We start from the raw sequence: 23,213 nt of genomic DNA, 5'->3' as shown, positions 1-23,213 counted from the left end.
TGGTGTCCCCTCTTCCTCTGCTTCACTCTGCCATGTCACCATGGTATACACAGATGGCTCCCGACAGATGAAGGGAGTGGGAAGGTGGCTGGGAGGCTGGTGGTGGAAGTTAGTCTGAATCTGACCAATTGCAAGATAAAGAATTTTTGAAGGACTGAGTATATAAGAAGCAAAGAAAATTGCTTTGCCTTTACTATGGGAATCAAAGCAACTGGCCTGAGTGACAAAGTGCCTGGTGAATCTGGGATGTCTCGGCTGAAATTCAGAGTTGAGGATTTCACACTATTGAGAACTTTCCACCTGCTGTGTTGATAAGACCTCTTAAACTGGGCCAGGATCGCCATCCTCCATCGTGGCAGAACTTTGCCTATGGGAATGGACAAATGCAGAGCTTCAAAGAGTGTCACGCACTGAAGTGTGTGGGGTGCTTGGGTCTAACTCACAGCTGTAGTCCCAAGTCAGTGACTGGCAAAGTGCAGCCGGGCATCATTAGGTCTGTTGTTGCTGGAGATTGTCAATACCTCCTTTCAGGATGGGAAAGGGTTTCCATCATTTAATGAAATAATGGCTGGGCTACTGCTTGCGAATCTCAGCATCATTGTCTTGTTGCTGATGTTCCACTGTTGTGGAAATGAGAATTCAGTATTGAGACAGTGGCACAACTCTGGCCGCACCTCGGGTCTTCAGACATGGGTGACCTCTTCCTATTTGGTTTTACACATGGATACGGCACAGGGACTGTACTGGCTGAGGATCTCTTTCTGGATATGACTCAGATAAAGTGTCCATACTGATTCATTTAGATTTGTCAGCAGCATCTTTTGATGCCACTGACGGTGAGGAGTTGATGCACGTTCGTTTGCTGGCAGGAAAAAAAGCAAGCTTTTTCTTGTGCAGATCTGTTCTTGTCTTAGAGGACTCAGAGGGTAGTTTTGGGCAATTGCCTTCAGGAATCTCTGTTGCAGCTTGCCACAAGATTCGGTCTTGTCCATCCTGTGTGCACAGTGTATATATGAAACATTAGCAGAGAGAGTGAGGTGGTATGGGGTGCAGAGCCTTCAGCGTACAGAGTATGCAGGTCACATTCTGCTCCTTGTCTTTATTTCATCAGATCTGTCATTGTCTAGACAAGAGCTCAGTTGTGCTGAGGGCTAGCTAGTTTGAGGCTAACTTAAGTGACGGAGAGGTGATGTTAATAGGCTGGGGAAGGAACTGGAGGCAATGCGGGAGCCCCCTCAGCTGAGAGAGTTTGCAACATGAGGCTGTGTTGGCTCCCCAGCTGATTCTGGTTATTCAAATAGCAAGCAGGGACCAAGAGCGCTTGACTAGAAGGTTGCAGTCTTTTCCTTTGGATAGAGACCTACTGCAATAGTCACTTTGCAGGTGGATTATAGCAGTAAACTGTATGTGAAGGCCACTTGGAAACTTCAGCTAGTGCAGAATTCAGTGGTCCCCTTATTTAGCAATATTCCCCACAGGGAGCACATACATGGAGTATAAACTCTTTGGGGTGGAGGTTACTTTTCAGGGTCTGTCTGCATAGTGTCTAGCAAGACTCCTGACTGAAGCTCCAAGGTACTATTGCAAAACAAATAATGGTTACATTTGTGCTCTGTAGTTTACATGGGCTTCCACTTCAGGTCTGCGTCCAGTTCGTTTCCATGTGCAGTTCAAGGTGTTGACTTTGACTTATAAAACTCTAAATAGTTTGGGTCCTGGCTTATCCCTCTAGGACACTACAGCAGCTGCGATCAGCCGATGTGCTTGAACTAAGAGCCCCCATGTTAAATGGAGGGGGCTGGTGACAGGGCATTTTCAATGGGAGCAAGGAGGTTGGGAGGTGAGGCAGAGTTTTATTTCCTGAGTCTGGCAGGCTGGAAAAGCACCAGATTGATTTTGTATGTATTCGTTATATAAAATCAACATGCACTCAGATGTTGGGTGGTGGCAATGTATAAGACAACCCCTTAAACTCCAGCATGTAACGGGTTACACAGAAAGCCCAGATTCCCCGCCTGTCACATGGGTGATGGGGCAGGGCTATGAAGCAAAGGGAAAGCTGCTGTAGTGGGAGCTTCCTAGGGGGGTAGGAGTATCCTCTCCCAGCTTGCTGAATGCTGGAAAAGGCTGTGGTGGTTGTTACCAAGTGTTCTGACTCGCTTTGCCTTTGTTTTAATCTTCTGTGTTATTAATAAAGCTAGCCCCGTGGAAAGGGACCTGAACTGAACTATCGTTTGGGGCTTTTTTGTTTGTTTTTTTTTCCTTTCTCAGCCAGTGTATCCCCTTACTAGTTTATAGTGGGGTATATAGATAAAATAAATAGCTATTAAAGCAACTCAAGCTGTTACTTCTCAGTTTTAAAACACATGCTTGACTTAAATTTTATAAATTCTTTTTCAATATAAGTTCTTCCGTTTAAGATCCATGGAAATAATTTATGTCCTTCCCTGGAAACAAAGGGTAGAATAGACTAGATAAATAGATAAGAAGGAGAGAAAGGAAACATCTGCCAAATTTTCAGCTTCTCACATTGCAAGAAAGATTGAAAATGTCTCCTGGGTTCACAATGTACCTATAACAACATTCTTTCCCCACCTAAGGGCCACAGAGTCCCTTCTTGTCCCAATAGCATTGCGTTACATTGGTTTAATAACGTGACTGGAGCGTAGGAAAGGGAGAGAATTCCACACTAAAGCAAACAATGTACTTACGGCTCTGTCTGCACTGCCAAAAAACGGTGGGCTTTTACAGTAAGATAACCAATGCGTGAGCGCTGTCTTGCTGTATGATCCTAGTGGAGACAACGTGCAGGCAGTTTTTACCACGATGTAGCTAGGCGAAGTGAACACGATACCGCCCATCACGGTTTGACTTGGCCTAATTACATTGTGATCACTAGCAGGAGGTAAAATCCTAGTGAAGACGAGACCGGTTGTTGTTTTAAAATGTTAGCACATCAAGGGAAATATTGGTGGGAGCATCTGGTTGACACCTTGACCTGGTAATGTGTTAATACTACAGCCCCCTGGTCTCCACTTGGATTGTACCATGCGCTAGCTAACACATGGTAAGAACACAGCTTTTTCCGAGTGAAGACAAGATCTGCCTTGGGGGAGCTCCTCAGCAGGTGTACATTGTCATGGCTCCATTGACGTCAGCAGAGCTATGACCATTTCTGCTGGCTACAGATCTGCGCCGATGTAGACTCCTGTAGACCCCTGCAAAATGGGCGTGGAACACAATCATTTTCTTGTCGTAGAAGTTTGCAATTCACTTTGCATGGATGGAAATGACCACACGCAGTGCATAGCAATGGACAGTTAGGCCAACAGGCCATACGTTGAATTTTGTTCTAAAGAATTTTATACTTCTGTTTGCATCCAGATCCCATAGTGTGGACAAACTACAAATGGACAGACAGATAGAGAGCCTAGATAAAAACTTTTGACCTGCTAAGGTAGACTGGCTTGATGTAGAGATACAAAATGAATCTTGATTTTGTAATAGCTGTACAACCACAAAATCAAAATTAATCTGCATTTCTGATCCAAAGACACATTAAAATAATAATGTTAATTATAGGTAGCAGTCTAAAAATTTGGGTACATTAAATTCAGAATTTAAAAAAACATTATTTAATATTATAACTTGAAAATGTTTGCTTTGATCACCCTGCATGAATATTTTTTTTAAAAAATCCTACTTTTTCTATCTCCCTGATAATATTTTATTAGAATTTGTTCACAGGCTCTGAATGCTCTTTCCTGAAAGAATCTATGTAAAGGGAGAAAACAATACACATCCTGTACTCCACCTTCACAGGCCTCTAGCATTCGATGCCACCTTTTGTTTGCAAGAGTTTAAATTTCAAATAAAATCCCAGCATTCTTTTGAAAAAAAGGAAAGGGCCTCTCCCCTGCTTAGATTGTCAAATCCCAGACTCGGCTGAAATTGAATAGGGCAAGTCAGTGACCTCAGGCAGAAAGAATGTTGCTTATTTACGTAGGGCTTCTGCTATTTTAGCAGCAAACCTTTTCTTCTGAAAAGACAATGTACACTGCTTTGTGTTTATGGCCAAGTAAGGAGCTTGTACATTTGAGATTTGCATCGTAATAGCCTAGTAACTTAATATACAGCAGCCTCAAAAATAGCAACGTCAGACGTTGTTTTGTCTTAATCAACTCAGTGGGTTGTTGTTTTAAAAGGGCTTTACAAAAGTTCTCTGTAAAACTAAGCATGGGATACAGTTGCTCGTACGCTGGGTTTTGTTTTCTAAATAGCAAAGTTACATTTAGTTCCTTCTTTATTCGACATCAGGGCAGAGCTCTGAAATATTTTGCTGCATCTTGATGCTTGGGGCAGGTGGCATTCCTTCAGTCTGGATCCAGAAAAATGTGTGACTCTGTGTGTATACACACGCCAGGCATTTCCCCTGAAATAATGAAAGATCATTACAACCATTCTGGCCCATCAGATGAGCCTGCAATTCCAAATGGGTTTTCACTTGTGTGTTGCTGCTCAATAGATCGTAACCATGAGGGACTACTACATACTTGAAGCACACATTTAGGATCCGATCCTGCATTCCCTGAGATCAGTGGGAGTCTGGGTGTGAAAGGAATGCAGGATTGGGTCCTAAAACAGGGGAGTAAAATTCTGTGCCAGATTTCTTTGGAAAGAAGAAAACAGCACATCCACAGTAGCCACTTCTCAGTGTTTCAAATTTCAAACTGCTGAAGCCTGTGAAAAATGGCTTCTGCCAACATGCAATATCTTCTTTTCAAAGGAATTTGGCACTGATTTTTTTTTCTTTCCTGAAATAATCAAAAGCCCTAGAAATTCACCCTTCCCTGCACAAAGCCCGAGCGATTAAGCTTGGTGACTGGGAGACTGGGGGGAAGGGAAGGGACACCCATAGAGGCACTGTGATTGCAGTGCAGGCTATGAGCTAGGCTAACCCTTGCTGTTGCCCTTCCATGCCCCAATATGGGGTTTGTTTGTTGGTTTATTTGACCCACTGGATCCTTATAATTCTCCCTGCTTTGCCGCCACCCCTGTAAAGCAGCACTCATATTGCTACTGGGTCTTGTGCCGGTCCTCTGCAGGGGGACTGAGTGTGCCTCCCAAGGTTAATAAGTCATATGAGTGCAAAAGGGCCCAAAGCAGGTTTATAGCTCCCTATGAGTGGCATGGGGTAAAACAGTGGAGAGTCTTCCTCCCCCCGGCCCCTACAGAAAATCTCCATGGCAGATGTCCACAGCTAAGCCCAGAGGGAGGAATGTGGATGTGTAGGCCACAAACCCACAGGTGAGTTTAGGAGAAACTCAAAAAGATTTTGAATCTTTTTGTTTCCTTTTGGCACTTCTGTAATTTTACACACAGGGTGAATTGTTCTTTTCTTAAGACAGTAAAAGAAAGCGGGCCTCCTAGATGAGACTCATCTACTAAGTTTTATCCTAGGGTAAATTTAGAGATGAGGAACAGATCCCTTGATATTGATGGGTTTGTTGTTGTTATTTAATAATTAGTATTGCCAACTATTTGTTTTTTATTATATGTGGTATTTGGAGTTTTACATAAGGCCCCAGCTCTTGTGATTACCTGAGAATCTCCGCTTCCATTTCTTTTTTAAAGTAGCTTTCTAGCCCGCAGGGATGAAGAGAAAAGATTGAAAATGTGACCCTAAACCTGAAGCCGAATAAAAAATACCCAACATTTATTATTTCTAAAAGTCTCATGTTTTTAAGCCAGTGATTTTGAGGTCTTACTCATGATTTTTGAATACTTGGGGTTGGCAGGACTGGTACCATAGGAATGCATGATGCCTTACATAGCAAGTAAAGATATAGTCCCTGTGTCAAAGAGCTCACAATCTAAGGCACCAATCCTGGTGCCGAGGCTGAGCCCATATGCTATTCTGATATTGTGTAGGAGTCTAAAGGAGACACAGTGGACCGGGGAAGAATTCCCCTGGCACAGGGGCAGCACAGGGCCAATTTACTGTTTTCCCATGATGGCTGCAGCATAGTGAGCAGGGCAGAAAGAAGCCTGTTTGTAGTGCTCAGTGCTTCAGGGATCCTGCCCTGCAGAGGTAAGGCTGTTTTAAGTTAGAGCAGCCCTATACTAATGCCAAGGGGCATTTGGGCACAAAGGTTGGCACCTCCTCCTGGGCTGTGCCTTCTGGGCTGAGTCTCCCAGGAGGGGCAGCAAAGAATCTGGTCCCAAGTTTATAATGGAAATGCTAATAGAACCTTAAATTGGACTCAGCCTATGTGCTGCTATGAATGTAGTCCAAAGTCAGTGTGCAGAGCTCCAGAGCTTTGCTTCCCTCTTTTGAGTCAGATGCAATATAGTCAATTCTCTGCTGCTGCAACTTGGCTGTGTGTGTATGTTTACATGGTCAGGTTAGCATGCAAACCTTCAGATGTCACCAAATGCAAATGCTAGTATGTAACCTATATAATGATGCTGTCCTAACATCATTCATTACAAAGATGACATCTTAAGCTGTTAACATTGCTCAATAAAACAAATATGCACAATTCATTTATCAGTCAGGCATGAGAAACCAGGAATTACTGTGTGCCTGGGAAGCCTTGTGAGTCATGAATCAGAACTCTTAGTGGTTGTATCCCTCAGAGAGGTGTGGTAATTCCATGTATAGTGAAGTGGAAATTATAAAATAAAACTAATAGTGGAAAGGATGCCTACTAAAAATGCATCATTATATCTTGCATCAGTGTCTCATGTTCTCCAGAGGAGTCAGTTATAATAGGACACCATGGTTATATTCATGCTCTTCTAGCAGGGACTCCTAGTTTATAGGTGCAATTTCCAAAGTGCTCAGTATAGGCATTCCTCTGCTTCCATTCAGCCATTGACTTCAGTGGAAGCAGAGTTGGACCAGTGTTGAGTGCTTTGAGAAATCCCACTCTATATTTCTGGTCATTAGTTGCAACGGGGCATAGCAGCTGTTGCAAGAGAGAAGCCACAGCTCTCCCTAGCACTTCTGTGTGTCGGCTCTTTTCTTATTGCTGACAGTGCAGAAGCTCCCTGGGTGACTAAGGGAATGCATGATGCCCTCTTCTGGAGAAATGGTATTAGAACTTTAGGTTCAGGGAGCTCTCCACCAGGTTTGTGCACAGACCCACGCAAGAGTATTCCTTATATTGTACCTTCAGACAACAGGAATGAGAGGTGAGGATTTCACTTTCTACATAATAGTCCAGGTTGGTAACCTTAACAACTGAGACATTTATAATCAGATTTGCTTTAATTAGGGAGCTGTTCTCACCTCAGGAAATGATGTACCCACATCTGACTTCTGACTGTTCATCACACCAAGATGTGCTAATTAGATTTTCTGAGCAAAATATAGGCTTCTTGTTCCACACAACAAGATTGTGATTGTGAGGAGTGTCACCATGTATTTTCTTCCAAATGGACAGACAGTCTTGGAGGTGTGTCATGTGTTGTCCTGGGGGCTGAAGTTTAGATGCATGACATTCCCATTATATGGAAATAGTGGTATGTTCTTAACCAACATTAGTCAGGCATATAATACAGGCTTTTCATATGATCTCACTCATAATATGATACTAGTCCATTCTAATTCCCAAAACGTGCATGTTTTTACTCATGAAAGAATTTTACACACATTATAATAATATTTGGCACTTTTTAACTTCAAAGCACTCTACAAATAGTAATTAGGCTAATAACAGCCGTGTCACCCAGGGAGCTATTACTACCCCCATTTCACAGAAGGAGAGGTTGAGTTGCTGGGACAAATTCTGATTTCAGTTACACCCATACCCGTGTAACTGAGATCAGAACCTTCCCCACTAAGGCCATGTCGACACTTACAAGCTTACAGCAGAGCGCTGTAAGAGCGCTCACATCGCTGCGTTTTGCCAACGGAAGAGAGCTTTCAACAAGCAGGGATAGCTGTGTCGGCAGGAGAGTGTCTCCTGCTGACATAGTGCTGTGCACATGAGTGCTTATGCTGGCAAAACGTATGTCACTCAGGGGGGTGGGTGTTTTTCACATCCCTGAGCAATAGAAGTTTTGCCATCATAAGTGCTAATGTAGATGTGGCCTAAGAGTTTGTGACTTAATAAAGGCAACTTTACATCTACATCGAACAACTAGCGCATTGCTGATAACAGGTTTTCCCGTCCTAAATGGCACTGAAAATGCTTTAGCTACTAGCATGGAGGGGACTGGACAATTTTCAGCAGTTACAAAAAGCTTCATTGAGATCTACTGCGACCAGGCCTCAATCATATTTTGTTTCATTAGGTCTAGATCATGCTTTCTGTAACGGTATTAAAAAAAGGAGTACTTGTGGCACCTTAGAGACTAACCAATTTATTTGAGCATGAGCTTTCGTGAGCTACAGCTCACTTCATCTCTGCTAACAGTTTGACTGTTGTCAACACCAGCTGAGGTGTGGGGAAGGCAGGGGTGGACAGCCAGTGTCAACGGTGGATAATCGTATAGGCAGTCTCTTTGGGTAAGTGTGCACTGCAAGTGAACGTACGTGTGTGCGTGCGCACAGCCACACTAACTTTAATCAAACTGGTACAGGTAACAATGGTAGTGTAGATAAGGTGGCTCAGGCTTCAGCACCTGCTAACGATCAGACTGCACATCCAAGCACCCTGGCAGCTTGTACTCTGGTAGATGGCCTGCAATAAAGCCCGTGCCACCACATCTATGCTGATGTTCTTACCCATGCTAGTGAGATTAAAGCGACCACAGGTATGCCTACCTGAGCTACAAACAGGCTGTGTCCCAGGCTGACCTGTTGTTTTTCTGGTACCAGGCAGGTGTGAAACTGAGAGTCACTTCCTCTGTGCTGTTGAAAACTGGTCAGACAAGGCAGACGTGCCAGGGTCTCTCTCCAGCTAACCACAGAAGAAGGAAGGAAGGAAGCACAGTGTTTATGAAACACAACTGCAGTGATGGTACAAAAAGTCCCACAAGCATCTATGGACTGACTCTAGGCCAGGCCATTTATTATAACTGATTTAGTGATCTATCTGCATGTTGCTTCTGGTTTTGTCAGTCTCTGACTTTTAGAAAGTGGTTACAATACGCTGCAAAAGAGGACAGTAGCCGGCAGTGGGGTACACAGATATAGTTGTTAGAAGGGGAAACTTAGCAGCTATTTTTTGGACCAATAGGTATTGGCTTTTACTCACTCTAACTGGCTGAGCAGTAACTATAATAATTTTTTGGGTATTCAATAGCTGGTCAACAATAGTGGAGGGTTTGGAGCTTAATTATACTGAATTCAGTTATTCAGTACAGTGAATGGAATGCACATCATTGCTTATTTTTCTGAAACACATATGTAGAGACCAAAGTTCTGTAGGAGTTTGTGGTGTTTGGATAATACAAGGATTGTATTATCCTTGACCAAATAAACTCCTCCAAGGTAAAAGTCTTGTTAGGCTTATTAATTATTATTAAGAATACTAGTTGCCAGGTGAGGAAGCATTATGCTATTGATATGTTATGTGAGCTAACGCAAGTCGCTTTGTCTCTCTGTGCCTCAGTTTTCCCATCTGTAAAATAGGAATTATCATGTTTGCTTTCATTTGTAAAGCACTGTGAGATCTCTGGATACAAGGTGCTATATAAAAGTGTGAGTTAAAATCATGTTCAGAAATTGACATGTTGTATTACATCAAAGGGGAGGTTGAGGTGGCCATCTTTGTTGTGGGCATATGGAATGGTAACTTCTGAGAGCAGTGTCTAATCAGGCTGCAGGGGGTTGCATGTTGTACAGTTGGTGAAAACTACCACACAGTGGCGAGCCACTAATAATAGAGTTTTCCTGTGCTCTGGTTTGCTGAAGCTATATTATTTCACAGGGCGACCGGCTGTCAGTCAATTGAGGGCTTTGGGGCTCAATTTGCTCTGGGCCACGTTGTGCTCCCTTCTCTGCAGTCCTGGGGAGTCCTGACACAATGGAACTGCTTCAGTTGTGCCTTGCTATGGAAAAAATTGGGGTTGGCTTTGGGGACTCTCCATGGAGTTGTGCTCTGCAGGGCTTCCTGTATCCCAGGATGCAAGGCACTTTGGAGTACAGGGCAGGGCCTGTGGATCAGCGCCATTCTCCCTGACACCATTTCGACTGTGCACCATGAGGCTGCCATGGCTGCCCTGGCCTAGGGCGAGGATGCCTTTCCCTGCAGAGATCACATCAGGCTAGAGTCCAGGATTTGGCACTTCATTGCCGGGGCTGCTGGTGACAGTGACTATGGGTGAAGGGGGGCGAGAAGGAGAGAGAGAATTACCATTTAAAATAGTAATATGAGTTTTCTGCACCGACTCACAGGTTGGGTATCATTGTGTATAACATGGGAATGTTACTTAGTGGACAAGCAGAAGCTCCTGGCCATAGTGAGGCCACTTTATTCCTACTTGCTTTCAGATGGTAAGTGGCAGGTACTTACGCCCGCCCGCTCTGAAACTGAGGGTGTGCACAACCATGTCACAGTGTCAAGAACCACACAGGAGCTCTTTTTTTTGGTTTTAGATCTGTGACTGCCACTTGGCTCTGAACTGGGTAACAGAGTCTGGGCAGACAAGCCTGGGCCCACAGTGGGTGTAACTCGTCTACAAGCTGGCACAAGCCACATGTGTTTAGGGGCAAGGCAGAGGACTGGAAAAAACACTTTTAGAATGAGCCAGAGTGACACTTCAGGAGACCCATGGAAACCAGCCTTTGATGTTGCCTGGATCCCAGTGGCTTGTGTGATTAAGGGATAATATGGATGGCAGAGGAGTACAGCATATGCGGCAGTAAAGAGCTTTACCCGGTGATTAAAGATGCAAGCGAAACAGAGTTTCATGTTACCACAAAAATCATTTTTGTCACGCTTTGTGTGGTTTTGAAAGCAGGGGAGGGGGAATGGGATGTGACCGGTGCCTCCTTGTTCACTGACTTCAGGCTGAGCTCAGGACTCAGGTGAGTAATGGTCAGGGTGGGTGGTAGGGATGTGAGAGAAGGAGTTGCCTGGAAAGGAGTAAGGCAGCTGCTCATGTAGAGCTGTGTCCTGTCAGCACAGATTTGTGTGCCATTTACAAGGCGATAAGGTGAAATGTGGCTGATCTGTGATTGGCTGAGATCCTTGCCTTGGCAGATGGTGACACATGTAGGGTACGGTCCCCTTTACACAAAGCAAGCAGATGCACATTGGCCTGAAGAAGTTTCTAAGGCAGGTTACAGGTGACTGGAGCCTGAGTGGTTGCAGTGATTTGGGTCTTTTGTCTCTGGAGGGCGAATGCACTTAGATAAACTGAATTTTGCGAGTGGGCTATGGGACGGCCAACTGGATTGGCGATGCTGCCCCGAAGGAAGAAGGGGGCAACAACTGATGGGATGAGGAGCAGGAATTAGGGCTCCATCTCGAGGGGTCAGGTAGGGTGGAAGGAGGGTTCCAGCCTGGATCCGGCTGCTGGAGGAGGCGTGGAATAGAGAAGGAGGGCGAGCAGTGACAGCTGTGCCCTGGCTTCTGAGGGCAGGGATAAGAAGCAGGTTTCAGGGAATGGCAAAGCTCTGGGCGGTGGGGAGGACACGCAGGGGAGAGGTATCTGGGAGGCAGCTCTGCAAGCAGAGCAGCGAGGCAGGTTGGAGGGTTACAACAGCTAAGATGAAGCTAAACGGGGAGAAGACAAAGATCACAGAGAGGGGAGAGTTGTGGGAGGTGACATAGGGAGAGAAGGACAGCTCTTACACCTGGGCCACACCCCCAAGAGGCAGCATGTTCACCACTTACATGGCACACAGTCACTACAGGGTTAAATTTCAGATGAGCACAAGGAAGGCTAACCAATAGGTAAGACTGCTCTAAAGAGCCTATTGCTGTGACTCAGGCTACTGGACTGTGTCCTCATAGTGGTAATCTTCCAAAGTGCTGCCTGCCAAACACCACAGTATATCTGCTGCAGGTTGCATTTTGAGTGAGGACCTATAGGAGTCAGTTCACGTTGAGAACCGAATTGTCGAAGGTCATTTGAATGCACACACACATGCAGAATGAGGAACTGCACTCAGTCAAGAGCCTGGCTTTGTGCATGCAGGCAGAATCAGGTGCAGCAACAGTGTGCACAGTTTAACACATACACTGCTTTGAAAAACTGTCCCTTAATACTTGTGTCAATGGTCCTCTTGTGGGTCTATCTACTGAAGAGTAGTCTGGCTGAAGGTGTATAAGTCAGTCAGATAGCGCAATGACTTGTTTCCATGAATGGACCCGTTTTACAGAAGAGACTTTAAACACGAGTGTCCACCTACCAATAGCACCAAGAGACAGCAGCTTGTGAGAGCTACACTTCAGAAATTTGTATTGAAAGGAAACATTTCCCTTGGCTATGCCAACAAACCTCCAGCCAACCACATACAGCCTGTGATTACCCAAAAGTGTCAGCTCTGGTCCAAACGTCTCCGTGCCACACACAGGTTCCCATGGTCAGACCACAGCAGCTCTAAAAGACATTTTTAAGCATTTAAAATTAATCACATTTTCCTCAATGTTGTTTAGAGAAACTGTAAAGATTTCTCTCAGCCCCCCTCCCAAGTGCATTCTGCTAGCTGGCTCACCAGCACACAGCCCTCAGATTTAAACTACTGGAGGCTGATAGTCCAGGGTTTATGGTGGAGCAGCTCATCTCTGGAACTTATTCTTTTTCTGGGTCTGTGAGTATCCAAGTTTGTTCCTTTGGGGTGCAGGGAGGAATAGTGCATGTTTTACACAATAAAAGTAGTTTCACTGTATATATAGTTAGTGTATTTGAAGAGCATCATCATTGGCCTGTAAGCATAGGGTACCTTTGTGGTGTTCAGAGGTCTGTGGGTTCAATCAAGTTGTTGTGCACTGCAAATGGCTTCTTGTGTGTGGCCCTTAACGGGGCATATTGCCATCTCTTCACCCACGCTGCTGCCTCTTAATGGTTTGATGGGCACACCAGAATGGGTGGTAGCTTGGGCCAGTTAAATCCCTGGTGATGAACAAAGTTCAGTGGACAGGAGATGAGTTATAACAGGAAGAGTTTGGCTCCTTTGGCCTGATTCTTCTCTTACGCACACTGGGTTTGACACTGAAATAACTCCTGATATATGCCAGTATAAAAGAGAGAGGAGACTCAGACCCTTTGTGTCTCAGTGACTGGTTGGTTGTGGCGTGTCTGAGTTCCTGTATATCACAGTGTTTGTTGAGATTAATCTGGAGCCTGTCCTATATTTTTAAACTGTAAAGAGGTCCAGAGTTTATATGATGAACACACATGTTATAAATACAATTAAACTGCTACTCATAATATAGTAAGCGCTCAAAGGTTGAAACTGAGATCTGTTTCCCCCCTCCATCACCTGAGCATATTGCCAGTTTAAGGTGCTTGCGGGTGTTAATAAAATGTTCTCAATTTACAATTAGAAAAAAGTTAAGATGCTTTTGTTTCTAATTTCTTATACTGGGATCTGAAAGTCAAGCTGGGTTCCACGACCACTAATAAAGATCCTGCAGTTAAAAGTTAGCTGTCAATTTTGTTGATGAACAACCCAGACTACAATCCAGTTCACTCTGTTAGCTGTATCGTCACTGACATGATAACAAGAACAAATGTGATGGCTGCCATACTAGGGATTGAACCCGGAACTTCAAAAGTAAAAGTAAAAGCTACTACAGCTTGAGCTAAAGAGCCACAAGTTTCTAGTATGTGTCTCTAGCAACTCATATCCTCTGTGGATTGGCACAGCAAGGGACCCATAACATACACTCACCAGTGGATTTTACACAAGCAGTTTTTGTCAGCAGCATTAGCAGATGCAATTGGGTCTGGAGATGTTATGTAAGAACATGACATTTATTTCATACTTTTTGGACAATAACTGTTCTTTAAGAAAACAAGCATTCAAGCGGTGTGACCCTTACAGCCAAGGATTGTCTCGTTTCTGTGTTTGTAGAGTGCCTAGCACAATAGGACTCCAATCCCCACTGAGTACGGGGTACTATTGTAATATAAATATTAACTAATAATGCAAATTAGAAAAGTGAAATAATGGGGAGGGAGTGGCCCTGAGGTCAAATGTTGAGCATATCATTCTGGATGGTGTTCAGTGCATCATCTGTTTAAAAAAAAAATTCATATTGGAGACTTTTGCTATGGAAATGGAGTACAAGACTCTGACAGTAAAATATTTTACTAACAGGGAGAAGACTGCGAGGAAAAGCCTTCTACAATGTCAATGGTAAAGTGTACTGTGAAGAAGACTTCCTAGTAAGTAAGATTTCAGGCCTTTCTTCTGTTTGCTTGTTTTTAAAGTAAACGGTGGTGGTGGTGGTGTTTTGTGCCGGCTGATGTGTAGCGTGAGACCAGTTAGCCTTTCAGCCTGTCCCTGCACCTACTGAAGTCAGCGGGAGTTTTGCCATTGACTTCAGTGGCAGCAGGCTCAGGCCCTTAGTCTGAAGTTGTAGACATGAAACCAAGTGCATAACTGTCTATAAATCATCTCACAGTATAAATTATAAGAGTAAACACGAGCTGTTCAAGCTTTGGGCTTGAACTGCAGCCACAAAGCTTGCCAAGCCTAAGCTCAGACTCAAACAGCTGGGGAATACCAGTCATAACAAGAGGGGAGACTGGTTAGACTGCATTATCCGCATCACTGTATACAGTGTTGCTTTATTAAAGGCATAGTTCTAATCACTATTCTGCTACGAACTGCGTGGAGCTGCAGTGTGGTTCGCTGAAAACTGTCCGCCACGGAGGAACAACTAATTTTCTCTCAACACACCCAGTGACTTTGCAAGTGCTGTAGGGGCTGATTCATGAAAAGGAAAATGGAGCACGCTGCTCAGCTGTGTTCCAAAAATAAAATGTATGTTCAGTTAAGGGGAGGATTCTACAAGTAATTCAACAGACAGAAAGTGATTTGATTGAATGACAGTATCAAGGTTAAAATGAGATGATGTTTGGGAACTGAAATCAGAGAGGAGTGTCAAATGTTTGCTTACAGGATGACAAACGAAAGAATCAATATGCTGAATTTACAGCATCTGGCTCCTTATTTATTGAAACAGTAGCATCCTTTTGGAGGCTCAGTGTCTGAGGTTACCCCCTTCCCTACGTAATGAGGTTATCTTCTTCCCACAACCTCAAACAATGCTCGTCCCACACCAAAAACTTTAACTGGCAGTTCCGGGGCTTCTCAAGGGCATTTCTCATCAATTCAACCCATAAAAATCAGCAAAATCTCTAGTGTAGGAATCATATCTACCTTCATACTTGTATAATCCCCCAATCCCATCCTACCTGTCACCACAACTAGAACCGCTTGAAAAAAGGTAACACTTTTTTTTTTTTTCAGAATACCAGGAACATTTTTTCATTTCATTTGAAATTTTGGTGGGGAAAATCCCATATTTTCTCACTGTTTTTACTCCCCAACCCCTCCATTTTCCAGTGGAAGAAAGGGGAGGAAAGTAAAAAACATGAGTGGGATTTTACCACCAAAAGAAAACACACTGATATTTTTCAAAAATATTTCCAGAATTTTTTTGTTTGTTGTCAAAAACAGGAAATTCTGGAGAAATCAAAATACTTGTAATTGCACTGAAAAGTTTTGCAAAACACCATATTTCAAGTAATTCTTGTTTTAGTTGAAAAATGTTAGCTTGCTCGGATTCCCTTCCAATAAAAACTACTTCTCCTGCAAGCCAAACACCTGCTTATTCAAATGCAAAGAGATGCCCTATATTCTGACCTGGTAATTTCTCCTTTAAACAGCCTACAGGTTTTATATTACTCTCTGCAATCTCTGAAATACCTTCATCTTCCAATCTGCCAAATACAATGAACTGTTTTCTTAGCACCCCCGCCCTAACCCTCCTCACAATATTATATTATTAATGATATAACGTATATTATATTAATAATAAGCAATACTCACCTACATTTTCTAGGGGTATTTCTTGCTGCTTATTGCAGCACTCAGCAACTCCTGATCTTGTTGTATAGCGATGAAAATATAAGGGACGTCCCTTGTAATAAGGGACTGTTGGCAACCCTGCCCTACTTGATGCTTAGAACTGGTTGAAAATTTTCCATTGATCCTGTTGTTCAATAGAAAATAGGGACTTTGACTAAACAAATTGTGCCTGGATGGTGCCTGCTTTCCTCAGAACATTTCAATAATTTGTTGAAAAACTGAAAACCTTTCAGCTAAAACCCCCAAACTGTTAGTCCAAAACCTTTTTGGTCAAAATCTTTTGGTTTTCAGGAGAAAATGTTTTATTTTAATGTTTTAGAAAAAAGTTGAACACTTCTGCTGAACCCCACCCCACCCCATCCCACGCATTTTCTGAGCAGCTGCTCTTCCTGCGCTCACCCCCACCCTTTGTTCTAGCTACAGGGGTCCTGGAGCAGGTAAGTTGGCAGCAAACACTCCCTAGGAAGCAGAGTTTGTAGGGATTCTAGGGTGAACTCTGGTCCATTCAGGACTTCTCTTGGTACTAGTTTGTGAGGCTGGAGCTTTTACGGGTGAGCCCTAACAAGTCCGCAGGAGCCTGGGGAGGGCTTGCTGTGTGCTGCTTCAGGAACAGGCTGTGGGAGGCTGCTGGGGAGCCAGGAGATGCAGTGAAGCTCTGAACCCTCCATTGTTTGCATTGTAAACTGATTGCTTTACAAAGAACACATCCTCCAGCAGCTTCCCGTGGCACAAATCACAACAAGAATGCTGGGAATTGTTTATATATTAAAATCTAGCCTATTTCTTTAGTCTAGGCTTACAGAGGGCCTAAAGTTTGAAATGCTACAGCGCAGCTATTAGTTAGCTGGAGGCAGCTAAAAGAAAGGGGAGGCTGTAAGCCTTTATTTAAAGAGAACCTTTTAACTGCTTCTGACCCCTAAACTACTGAACAGAGTTACTCCTAGCTGCTTTGAAAAGCCAGTCGTTCCCTTAAGAGTAAGTGCTATAAGGCTGTAGCTGATATGCAGGGCTTTTTAGATGCAACAAAGAAAGCAATTTAATCTCCACTGTAGGTACAAATCTCCGTGCAGCTTCAACTCTGGATTCCCTCCGGATGTCACCATAACACTGAAGTAGAGATGTTAGAGACAGGGACACTACTGAAGTATGAGATCATCCAATCCACCCCCCACCAATGTTGGATTGTTTCCTACGGTCTGTTTTCTAGTGTTTTGTCCAGTCTGGTTTTAACCGTGCCAATGGAGAGAACTTCTATCACCATGCCAATGGCAGATGTTAGTCTGAAATAATCCTGGGGGGGATGCGTTTGGAAAAATGGTCACATTTAAAGCTTAAACTGTGTTAGGCTAGATTCTCTGCTACATCCCTTGCCAGGCCCAACAGAGACGACCCCCGCTCAGGCATCAGTGGTCTGGCCACTCCTCCTCCCTCGACAGCATGTCCCCAGGCACGCCCCTAGGCTGGACAACATCTGCCACACTTACGATGCTCCTGTGCCAGGGAAATTCTCCTTTAGCTTGCTGTAGCCTCTTTCTGGTCAGAGTTAGAGCAAAAAAAAACAAAAAAACACACCCCACTGATCTAGGCCAACTTCTGGCCCCACTCCTATATTACAGCCATAAATTTCAAAAGGCGATGACGGAATAGCTGCTTTCAGGCTGCCTATATTATAATTCCAGCCCCACCAACAAGCAGTTGTCTAACTCAGGCACCCATGTTCTCACGTGGCTTTTATTTGCAGTGTGAACAGGATAATATGGTTATAAATCATGTTAGGAAAACCTTCATTGAGCTACAGCACAGCCGTTCTGTAACCGTGTTACCCTGTACATGCGACAAACGCAATGAGCCGTTCAGGGCAGGGACTGTGTCTCCATCTGCATTTGGAAAGTGCCTAGCACACTGTGGCTGTGGGTGAAATCCAAATAATAATTCAGCCGGAAAGCCCTGTTCTGACACAGGCTTGTGGTATAGACAGCAATGTAGCATTTCCATTGATTCCTAGAGGCACCTGCATGGTTGTCAATGTTTCATTGCCCACAAACCCTTAGAAATAGCAATTGTCGCTGCCTCTCGTCTCCCTCCCAGCAAGAGACACAATGAGGGTCGGCCGGCCGAAGTGATGTCTCCTGGCGAAGAACTCCTCACAAGCCGATCATGAACCAGAGTGGTGCTATTTTTAACAGAACAGCTTTGAGTTCAGTGCAGCTTTCTGTTTATGGATCTTAAAGTGAGACCGTAAAAACTGATATTCTGTCTGATCTGGGAGAACATGTGGCACTTCTCATAAGAGTGTAGGTTTCCCCTGGCATGCTTGGCCAAATTGTCCCCTCCTGACACAGTCATGGAGCACGCTGGCTCTCTCTCCACTCCAGAGGCATCTGCATTTCAGTGATGATGCGATTCCTGGGCCAGATTTTCAGAAGATTTCCACTCCCATTTGAGTAACAACACAGGTGGCCAGATTTTCAAAAGAGCTCAGTGTACTGACTGCATATCAGATGCTGACCTCTCTGGAAGTCTGTCCATAAGTGTCACAACAGGAGATGCTAGGCACTGAGCATTTTTTGAATATGGCCCATTGTCTGTAAAGCACTTAGAGATCTTTATGGATGAAATGTAGATGTTATCATGGTTATTCACTATGAGCAAGTTCCTCTGGACCACCAAACCTGAAGGCAGGACATAAATACACCCAGCAAAACTAGGGGCAGGTACATTCTTCTCAATTCTCCACCTGTTTTCTCTTATTGAGGGCATGGATTCTCTCTCTTCACCTGTAGGGAGGGAGTACTGCAAGTCTTTAGTGCTATTGGTGGAGTTGCAGATGAGAGGGTGGAGTGGGACAAAGGGGTACTAGAGCGGCGGCTTTCAACCTTTTTGGGCTCAGGACCCATTTTGGAACGAGTGACTTTCATGACCGAGTACATAAGAAAGTGCTACCCCTGAGTAGGGGGTCCTGGGGGTGGGTAGGTGGCAGACCTAGAGGGGGTTGCAGAGTCCAACTTACACTCACCCCACAGCAGCAGCTCCTGTCCTGTGCGGCTGTCTGGGCAACCTCCAAAGTTGCAGCACTGCTCAGATTTGGCCCTGCTCCCCTGACAGGGGACCCCTTGGGTCATATTTGTGTGAGTGGTGCTGTCAGCTTGTGCTGAGGGGCAGCACTACTCACTCAAATTTGGCCTGGTCGGCCCATCATCAGCATGAAACATTCTGGTGACCCAATTTTGGTTTGCGCCCCACAAGCTAAGAAGCCCTGTACTAGAATGAATGATGCTGTGGCAGTAGTGATGCTATAGTAGGTAAAGGCTCTGCTTGTACGCAGTGTTATGGATGAAAATGCTAAAGACTAGGGCTGGAAAGCCAGGGCCACACAATAGGTGCATGGCTCACTCCATTTTTGAATTTGACATCCCGATTGCAGCTCTCCACAGCAGACGCTGCACCTTGCCACTGCTATAAAAGTTTAAACCTGGATTGTGTTGCTTAAATTCAATGAGTGAATCAGATAAAAAATACAGTATAAGTACATTCTTGAGATAATTAATCTCTATTAAGTGCCAGTGGGAGCACTTAATGCAGGGCACTATTGAACATAAACTTTAAAAAAAAATTATAAAGATTTCTTTTGGTTTCAGGGGAAATGCCAGTGCTCCCCACCCTCTCTCTTTTTAAGGTAGCAAGTCTAGCAGCATGCAGGTCTTGCCTCACTCCTGTTATGATAGTTACTTCATGAAAGGAGATAAAACAAATGACAATTTAATCCTCCCCTGAAAGCTCGTAGAACACAGATGGCTAACTAGCCATAACAGGGACACCGTTCTTGGTGGAGTAAAAATAAATGCCTTCCACTATAATAAATAATCCCAGTCAGGCGTTACTTGTTCCATTTTATTGATAAATTGCTGTATAATCTGGGGGGGGGGGGAAATAGTTCAGTAATTTTTAATCAGGGCCAATTTGTCTTTCCCCAGCAATGTTTAAATTCCCATAAAGTAATTTTAAATAAATTTATTATTGTTGTTGGCAAAAACATTTAGAAAATGTCACCGAAGTCTGAGACCTTTTATCTTCTTTGTCATTCTTTTAGATAGCGTTTTTCCCCTTCTCTCTGCTGAGGTAGTAGTATTGAGGGGCGAGGCGGGGAAGGAAGGGAGGGGATCTTGTGGAGGCTGAGACAAGAGAATTTTCCCCTACAGAGGGAATGAGAGAGAAAATGACCCACACATGACAGATGTTAGTCACATCGCTTAATACACTAGTAGAAAGTGCTCAATACTATGGCAATGAAGGTAGCACTGCCAACAGTTAAGGTTACCTGACACTTCCCATTATAAGGGTCTTTTTTCAGTTACTTGTAACTTTGCCAAACTTTAGCCATTTACGCTGAAATTTTCCATACCAGGTGTCTGCCTCAGGCTAATAATAATAATTAAAAAAGAGTTGCAACTCACACAGTTCAGCCATTTCTGTGAAAAAGATTAGGGAAAATGCATTGCCTTTTGCCATCCCCGTTTAAAAAATAAAATCACCAAATTTGACCAAGTTATAAGCTGCTGGGGGAAACAAACCCCTCAGAATGCACATGCTCAGTAGAGTTTGGCAGCTAAATGTGCCAAAGATTCCATCTGCATGGCGCATGCTTCAGGTTCTAATGCTATCCAGATTGCAATGCACCATCCCCATAAAATTACTGAGAATGCACCAGCCTACACTGCAGGGGCTAAGCAGAGATGTCCCTCCATGTGCGCCTCCTGGCTGCCAGGGTCCTACTGTGCACCAGGCACAGGAACTGAGCGCTTTCTCCTCTGCTCTCAGTGCACCCCCTATTGGCATTGAGGCAGCATGGAAGAGGAGAAGGCAATGAAAGGTGGGGGAGGAAGGGGCAGGAGCCTGGGGGAGGAAGGGATTAGAGCAGGACCTGAGAAGGCAGGAATAGAGGTAGTCAGAGTGTTGGGGAGGCAGGAACTGGGTCATAGGAAGAATAGAGGCAGGAGACTGGGGGGAAGGATTAGAGCAGAGGAAACAGGTAGGAGTTAGGGGGACTGTAGCAGGAGGGGCAGTGGGGGGGAAGGGGAGGTAAGAAGCAGGAGATGGGGAGGGGCAAGGGCCTATAATTAAAGAGTGTATCATACTGCATATGCACAGGGGGGCCAAATTAAAGTGGTGCCAAGAACCTCTGGCATTTCCTAACCTTTGAGTACATGACTTTGCAATGTTAGCATTGTTTTACCATAGGGTATTTCTGTTTTTAATGTGATATGGAATAGAATAGAACTCTCATTTGTAGGATTGGTTAACCAGAGAGTCTTGTACTTATACACAGAGGTATGTGAAACTGTTCAATAATTCCCTCCTACAAAATGAAGCCTGGGCAGGGAGTATGTTATCGTATGTTTCTAAAGCACCTGGCATCATGGGGCTCGGACCCTAATTTGGGTCTCTAAGCACTATTGCAGTAGTAACTATCTAATAATTCTTTGTAGTTTTTGCATATGCTATTGCTAAGCCTGGAAGTGTGGAAGATAGAGAAGCCCCATCCTGGAAGCTGGGCCCTAGGAAGATAGTTTTTATTTAGTGTAATGGGGACTAGTGTCAGCTGGAGTCAGCGGTTTGATTTTCCAGCTCAGCAAGTATAAATGGTTGTAGGTCTCCCTTGAGAGGTGAGCTTTGGAAGCAATGCATTAGTCAAAGAGCACTATCTCTGTTAACTGAGATTCTCAATCAGAAAATAGACTTGTGTTGAAAAGGTAAATGGCAAAAGCTATAGCTTGTTAGTTAGTTTCCCATCTAATGGGAATAGTGTAGTAAATGAAGGTTTAGATAAGTATGTGAATGTAATATTTACTTTTAAATGCAGTCTACCTAAAAAATAAATTATTAAAACACACATTCCAATCATAAGGCAGATAAGGGTATTCATTAGCATCTTTAAAAAAAAAAACAATGGAAAGAAGGCTTGGAAGGGGATCGGCTAATCTATGAATGTTCTATAAACAGGGGGACTCAATTCTTCAAGTGCTCTCAAGCCCTGTGATCATCCCATAGCAAGAATGCTTGTAGGATCTGGTCTATTATATATTCAAAACAAAAAGAAAAGAAACCACTTGTGTTAAAGTATCATTAGGACCCCTGATGATACCACTGAAAACAAAGACAACTGATATATTATGCATTAGCATAATCCGTTTGGGAGGAAACAAGATAAAATAGTTACTTATAAAAAAAAAATCTGAGGATTGTCCCAGTTTTCTTTAGTTTTTCTCAACAGCTTGCAAGATGCCAGTGGGGTCCCAGTTTTATATTGTAAGCAGATTTGACAGTGGTGAAATGAATCATCAGGATATCTTGCTTCAGAATGTTGCATCAGATCTAGAGATGGCCCGAACTGCACAATTCCTTAGTGTTCTGAGGTGTTTCGATCTGGAAGTTTGATTTGCCCTGTGAATTTCGGATTTGGATCTTAATGCAAAATTCTGGAGATTATGGAGCTGGCTGTTGTCTGGGTTCATCTCAATGCAAAACGTTTACACGTACAACAAAAGAGGTGAATTTTTGGCTCAGTGGAAGTCAGTGGCAAACCTCCCACTGACTTCTGTGGGGCTGGGATTTTACCCAAGGAGCTAATCCTGGAGGACAAATTTTTGAAGATGAAAACTCCTAAACAAGAGTTCATATAAAAAGCATGGAGACTAGGAAAGGTAATGATGAATGCTGCCGTTGGTGAAATATTGCCAAGCTGCGCACCTGAAGAAATCCGAGTCTTGAAATTTGAGACCAGCTAGAGTCCAACAAAATCTCCAAAGTCCACAAAAGAATAACAACTGCACGTATTGACCCCAATACTGTAAATAAGCTAGGGAAATGTGTGGATGAAGGAAAAAAGGTACTCCGCATTTTCTGAATAATTCAGCATTAGACAATTTTTTTTTAAAAGTGTGTCATCCAGTTAGGAATGAGAGTTCAGACCAGGCTGATGGTTTGCCTCATAAGGTAGAAAAAGTTGTAAACATTTAAAGATGGATCCCAAGAATCATACTGCAGAAGAGACAGGAAAGAGGAGAGATGAAATTCTGTTTTATGGAAAGGTTCTTCTAACTGTACTGTGCTCTACCTTGGCTAGCACTGTGTCCCGAAGAATGTGTTGCAAAATCAAGTTGATCACATGCCAGTCATCATTTCACTATCCTTTTCCTTGGTAAGATTCTGA

At 43.8% G+C, this 23,213-nt stretch overlaps 1 protein-coding gene across 3 annotated transcripts in view; it reads left to right on the top strand.

The window, feature by feature from the left end:
• WTIP (WT1 interacting protein) overlaps positions 1-23,213 on the top strand; it is a 115,598-nt gene that overhangs the window by 69,083 nt on the left and 23,302 nt on the right. For 2 of the 3 annotated variants that reach the window (XM_073307919.2, XM_078848125.1), the window contains one exon: positions 14,225-14,292. The exons of the other annotated variant lie outside the window; for it this stretch is intronic. In XM_073307919.2, the coding sequence (XP_073164020.2) occupies positions 14,225-14,292 (68 nt within the window). The remainder of the gene's footprint in view (positions 1-14,224; positions 14,293-23,213) is intronic. 3 annotated transcript variants of the gene reach the window in all.

This window comes from Lepidochelys kempii, chromosome 12 (assembly GCF_965140285.1).
Source record: "Lepidochelys kempii isolate rLepKem1 chromosome 12, rLepKem1.hap1, whole genome shotgun sequence".
NCBI classification, from domain to species: Eukaryota; Metazoa; Chordata; order Testudines; family Cheloniidae; genus Lepidochelys; species Lepidochelys kempii.
Note: the sequence above shows the minus strand (reverse complement) of the source record. Positions and strands in the feature narration are given on the sequence as shown.